Genomic DNA, 6,489 nt, shown 5'->3' with positions numbered 1-6,489 from the left:
TTATACGTAAATATTATTATTTTTTTTTAAACAGTCACTTAAGACAAAATTCGGGCAAAGATAAGTGAAATAATTCTTTTTTGATTGGATCAGGTGTAGTTGATAGGTTTTAGAACTTTTAAATTCACAACATTGTGCAAATGAGGTAAAATAATAATACATCTTTGTTTGTTGTGTAAAAAAAACTCAAAATAATTAGGCTTAGGACCTGGTGTACGAAAAAACTTTGCGGTTATCGAGTCATACACCATTCGGATACAGTTTAACGTCAAGCCCAGGGCAATGTCAGCAGCATATTGATAACGTCTATACCGCTATCTCTAACTACTTTACCAAAATGTTAAATCTATACTCTTAACCCTAACCCCTTTCCCAATAAAAAAAATTACTAATAATAAAAGTAAGTAAAATATAAGTCAATCAGAAGCGCCTTATGTTTGCATCTGATATAGACTGATTAACAGATTAACTATGCTAAAAGAGTTATGTGACAAGCAAAATAAACCATATATTAATTTTGTTAAAGCAGTAAATATGTTTAACAATAGAATTTTAAAGTGACTGAGGGTTAGAGTTTTTCTTTAATATTTTGTACGGTTATCTTTGATATGTTATTCAAATGTTTCTGTGAAAAGTTGTGTTTGTTGCAAGGAGCTGTTTGCTATGCTAACTTCGAAGTTAAATAAAATTACCAAATTTATCATAATGTTTTAACTTCTTTGAATTATTAACTTGTTATAGAAATGATCTAAAAATAATAGCGATTAAACTATGTATTTTTTAAACAATTATTAGCTTACTAAAAAATCAAGTCACATCTTTGTTTTGAGTTTAATTGAATTCAGCTTAGAAAAATGGTTAAGCGAGTGAGAAACCTAATGTCAACGCATCAAAAAAAGTCCTAACTTTAAATAATATGTTAAACTATGGAATTTTTTTAACATTAAAAAGCTTTCCGCACCCACTAACAACAACTTTGCGTCGTCACCGGTTTCAAGCGTAAACATCAAAACTAGATTTGCAACGTGAAATTACGACCGTACGAAACATTTTTATTCTAAAGATTAATATTCACAACTGCGGCTTTAATGTTGATTTTTTTGACTAAAACTATTTTATTGACTAAAGTGTAATCTTTGACTACATTAACGCAGTTTAACAATAAACAATTTTTAAAGTGCTATCAAACAACCTAGGCTTAATTTGGTTAAAACATAATAAAATTTTATAAGTAATTAGTTAGAAATTAAAAACCGCCACACTGAAAGTTTGCTTTTAGATCACATAAAATTTTGCTAAAGGTCTTTTTGTGACATTTATCAAACTCCTTTTTTTTCTACCTTATAACTCAAGGTTGATTTTTTTTACAAGCAAAATAATATACACTTAGACAAAATGCTGAAATGTCAATAATACTTAGCATTTATTAAGCTTTTTTGATTAATCTACTAATACTATCTTAAGGAGTCTATAGTACAATCAAGTTCTTATTGTTTAATTGAGCCTACGTTTAATACACAGTATTTTTTAGAAACTTATTATTCATAACTTTGACTAACAACTTATGCTATAATTTATATTTTAAGCTTTAATGAAAATAAACTGTAACTAATGTTACAAATACTAAGCTAGTTGTTCAACTTACATACCAACCAATAAAAAAATAAATTAACATATAGTTTACTAGGATTCACGACAATTCAAGTTATAATAACTCCCAGTTGTTTTTAATCCTCGATAATAAGTACTTTTTTAAGTTATATCATTTACTATAATATTCCTATAGACCTACAAAAGCACTTTTTAGTTAACTTATTTTTTTGGGGCATAGCTGTTTAAGTTTTCAAAGTTAACTAAATGTAAAATGTTTAAGCAGTTATAAATTTTATCTTTTTATAGACAGTTAAAAGCACAGTTTTAACTATCATAATCCTACTAATTAGACCTGTATGAGCATTAATTTTTTTATAGGTGTGGTCTGTAAGGACAGTGACCGGTAATTTTAATTTTTTAAATTATTACATAAATATCTACTTTTAAAGTTCTTCCTTTGTCTTTTGTAAATATATGATGAGCTTCCACCTAGGGAAGTTTGTAAATACGTCCCTCTTATCAAATTATTAGATAAATTTCTACGTTTACAAGGAAATTATTTGCCAAGAGAAAATTCTTTTGAAAATAATCCGCATATAAGGGCTTAATTTGCTTAATGCGGGCGGTTTTATTGATTAGTCGGCAATTGACAAGAGCTTTCGCCTACTTTGCAGTTTTTGTGAAAGTACTAAGGAAATCTCAAGTTTTCGCCGGTCTATTGCTTGAAGTAGATTATCAGTTTTTCTTTTCCTAACTATATTCGGAGTATAGAATCTCAAAAAGTCCCTCCGGCCAGAACCCCGTGTAAACCATTAAACAATGTTTTGTGTGTTTTTGCCGTTATAGTTCGTTTTGTGTAATAATGTTTTAAAGTAGTACTAAATACTTGCTGTGTTTATTTATTTTTTCAGGATTAACTTTAACGTAAATACTTTATTAACTTTAAGTTGTTGTTTCTTATCAAAGACTAACTTTATTAGTTTTCATGTTTTATATTACTTAACAACTTTTTATTTATCTAAGATTTAGAAAACTTTTATTTTATATACAATTCGCAACTGAACATATAAATTTTGTGGTAGCTAAACTTGTAACCGATATATCCCATAAATTAGTACTACATGATTGTTTTTTAATCAAATAGTGGATAATTAAATACTTACCTAAACTAGTCTAAAACGTAAACTAAAAGTCTACATTATGCAATTTAAATTAAGTCCTTTAATTTACTTCGATTACTTCAAATTCCATATTTTTCAACCATTTACACAGTTGGCCGCTGGTAGTAGTTATAACCGCCTATCAACAGTCTTAGAACCCGAAAGTAACCAGGAGTCCCCTGCCGGTTATAGGCCCCTTTAAAAGTTTTATGTGAATTGTCAGAATTTTATAAGTTATGAAACTAGCTCCCTATTTTTATTATAAGAATTTTTTTTTATTGAAAATTTATTTGTATATAGAATAACATCAAGTATTTTTTAAGTATCTAAAAGAACTTTAACATATTGTTTATAATTGAAATTAAAAAAAAATAAGGTTCTTTATATTTTTTTGTTTTTGAATAGTTTAAACAAGTTTATTTTATGTTTAAAACTTTAAACAAAACAAAAAACTAAAAATTTTATTTAAACTTTGTCATTTTAATTTGTTTAACTTCAGTTTATTAAAGAACTAATCAAGTTCCTATATGAATTCAGTCATTAAACTGCTTTAGAAATTATTAGTATCTAAAGATTATATATTAACAACACATACTTTAAAACATGCTAAATCATAATAAGTTAATAATTTTTTATATTTAGTACTTTTTTGTATTTAAAACTTAAAACAGAAAAGTAGTTTAAGTAGTTGTATACCGTCTTTAACTTTTTATGTTGAAATTATAAATAAATATATATAACTGTTCAAAAATATGGGTTTAATCGTTTGCTAACAAAAGATCCTAGTGAAGTAACTTCACTGGAATATAAATAAAAACAAATTGTACAGTAATCTTCCTTTATTGTACCAACATATGTTTCTGTGTGTTAACGAATCAACACACTTTAACTTGGTTCTGTAAAAAAATATTGATACACTAACTAATAGTTAATTTTTTATTTCAAAATAGACTACAAACATAAAAACTAAATTAACATACTTTGCAATACTATTTAAATAGTTGGAATAACCTCATTTATATCGTGACGTAATTATTAGATGTAATGAATGTATTTTGTTCATTCATTATCAACAGTAAAATTTGAATCAGTTTTTCTTTCCATTAACGTGAGTTGTTTTTTTATATTATGATTTGTTGTTTTGTTGTGTATTTTAGTTTACTTTACTTATTTTAGACTAAATAATCACAAATATTATATAGTTTCACAACAGTCGGATTTAATATTAAGTAATTTACCTATTATTAACTATTATCTGTAGCAAGTATTTTATTTTAATAAAAACATGTATACACCTATTTTATTCTATGCTTCTATTCTTTCATTACAGTAATGATTTTTTTACAGAACCCAGTTGAAGTATGTTGATTCGTTAACACACAGAAACAAATGTTGGTACGTTAAAGAAAGATTACTGTACAATTTGTTTATATATACATATATATATCAATTATATAAGTTTTATAATATAGAATTTCATTTTAAAAAGTATTTGTTACATTTTAACTTTGAATACTGAAAATCAAAACAAAGTGCTGTTAGATATAAATTTTCTTTATTCATTAACTATTGTGGTTAGAAATCAAGTACAATTCTTAAAGTTTGTTAACTTTTTATAAACACTATCGAACTAGAACCAAGGTACTTAAGCAGAAGAAAAATTTCAAACATGTTTTGTGGCTTGACACGGTTTTTTTGACCATTCATCTTTGTCAACATCATAACAAGCTAAAAAATTTTTACTATTTTAAAGGACTAAAATTTTGCTGCCTACCGAAAGAGCATATTTCAAACCCGACAGATTACTCGTTGGTGATCGAAGAAGAACAAAACTGTTGCAAGCCTTGTCATACACTTCACAGTTACTTATATGGTCCCCAACTACAAACAGTTTATTTTTAACGGCCACTAACGCATGGCTGCTTTTCCCACCGACCATGCCAGGCATTGATGACCATTTGTCGGCGTCGACATCGTAAGACTGCTCAGTGTTCAAATAAGTTAAGTTGGCATCAAAGCCACCAGAAACAACCACTTTGCCATCGAAAACCGCGCAAGCCGCACAAGCCTTCGCCTCTTCCATTCCCGCGATTTCCCTCCATTCGCACAATTTTGTTTCGAACATCAAACAGCAATCGGAAACCTTTCGGCTTCCCGTGCAGCCTCCGAACACCAGGAACTTGTCGATGAACGCGCAAAAACAGTCCGCCTTGTCGAAGCGTTCGTCGTACATCTTAGCCACTCTGATCTAAGCTTCAGTCGCATGCGAGTACTTTTCAACCAAGTCAAAGCTCTTACGGCCTCTGCGACCGCCAAAAATGTAAACTTCTCCTTTTATGCAAGCCGCAACAGAAGACCGGCCCACCGTCAGCGAAGGAAGCTCTTTGAAGGTTTCGAAGTCGGTCGCGTCCAATGAAATCGCATCAACGAGTTTCGTCTCTTTGATGTTCTCTCCCCCGCAAACCAGTATGTTGAACGCGTACTGCGAGCAGTATCTGTTTGTGAAAAATGTGTCGGGCCTGTTTCGACCGAAGTTTTCTTTGTCGTTCAAAAACCCATTCAGATTTGCCACACACTCTGGCACTTTGGAAAACGACGATGATTCACTGGCGAGACGCTGTATTGTGTGGTTTGATAGCAAAGGAAGCCGTACTTTCAGTAAAAGGCTCAACGCATGTTTGTTCAGGTGGTTTTTGTTGCGGTCCAACCAACCGTTTGCTGCATAGAACACTTCAAGTTCTGATGAGATGTGTAGTTCGCAACTCGAAAGTATTTTGGCAACAAGATTGTAATCTAACAACGAAAAGTTTTGTGACTCAGCGACCATTGAGAAACATCGCTCAATAATAGGAAATGTTAACTTGTCAATGCTACCCAAGCTGAAAACTTTAGCCATTTGGTACAGAATAATACAATTTCTAATATGTTTTTTTTCTTTTGTTTGTTTAACCGTTTCGATGTACAAAGTATTGTTAAGCAAAATTTTGTTTAGCTTAAAATAAAAGATGGTTGTGTTTCTGTTTAGCTTTTTATAATCTGAAAAAAATAATAGTTATATTTCAAGTAAGTAAATTAAACAGTTTTTAATAGAAAAAGGTAAAGTAAAAGAATTATTATTTTAAAATAAAATTTTTATTTATAAACTTTACAATATCTTAAAGTTTATTCGATTTACTTCAATGTAAATACTTAAAAAACTAGAGAAACATCGCGCTAAACTTACTTAAAGTTCGAAAATAAATAATATTCTTGTTGATCTTAAAAATCATTTGTTTTTAGATTTTATATATTGATTGTTGACTGAAACAACTAAATACTTTTTTTTTAATTTAAGAAAAAAGTCGAGTTTCAGATTTTCTTGCATTTAGTTTTATGTATAGTAATGTATATGTTAGTTATTTCATAGTGAAGCCACTACTTTTTACATAAAGATTAATTATTTTTTATATTTTAGCTACTTTCATTAAAAAATAATATTTCTTATTTTTAGTAACGTATTTTTTAAATAAACTCAATCGCTTAGTTTTTCCTGTTCTTTTAACAAACCTAAAATTCATTTAAAGTTTTTTGTAAGTAAAGTAAGATCATATAAGCTTTCTATAAAGTTTATTAAACTTAATCGCTAACAGAACAAAAAGAAGTATTTGAGTTAAATAAAATTTTCAAACCTTTTTCCTTATAATAGTTGAAAGAATTATCGTGTTGTAGTTGTTACAAAATAAAGAAAAATTTAAAC

At 28.7% G+C, this 6,489-nt stretch overlaps 1 protein-coding gene across 1 annotated transcript; it reads right to left on the bottom strand.

Moving 5' to 3' along the window:
* Nucleotides 1–5,001: 5,001 nt before the first annotated feature.
* LOC145838723 (kelch-like protein 12) lies at nt 5,002–5,649 on the bottom strand. Its single transcript, XM_082946347.1, has one exon. It carries the CDS (start codon nt 5,647–5,649, stop codon nt 5,002–5,004), a length of 648 nt encoding a protein of 215 aa, XP_082802473.1.
* Nucleotides 5,650–6,489: the final 840 nt, after the last annotated feature.

This window comes from Thalia democratica, chromosome 6 (assembly GCF_965202585.1).
Source record: "Thalia democratica chromosome 6, ktThaDemo2.hap1.1, whole genome shotgun sequence".
NCBI lineage: Eukaryota > Metazoa > Chordata > Thaliacea > Salpida > Salpidae > Thalia > Thalia democratica.
Note: the sequence above shows the minus strand (reverse complement) of the source record. Positions and strands in the feature narration are given on the sequence as shown.

Bases quoted from the DNA above. Each gene is read 5' to 3' on its own strand.
- LOC145838723 (XM_082946347.1), bottom strand. From the start codon at position 5,649: ATGGCTAAAGTTTTCAGCTTGGGTAGCATTGACAAGTTAACATTTCCT.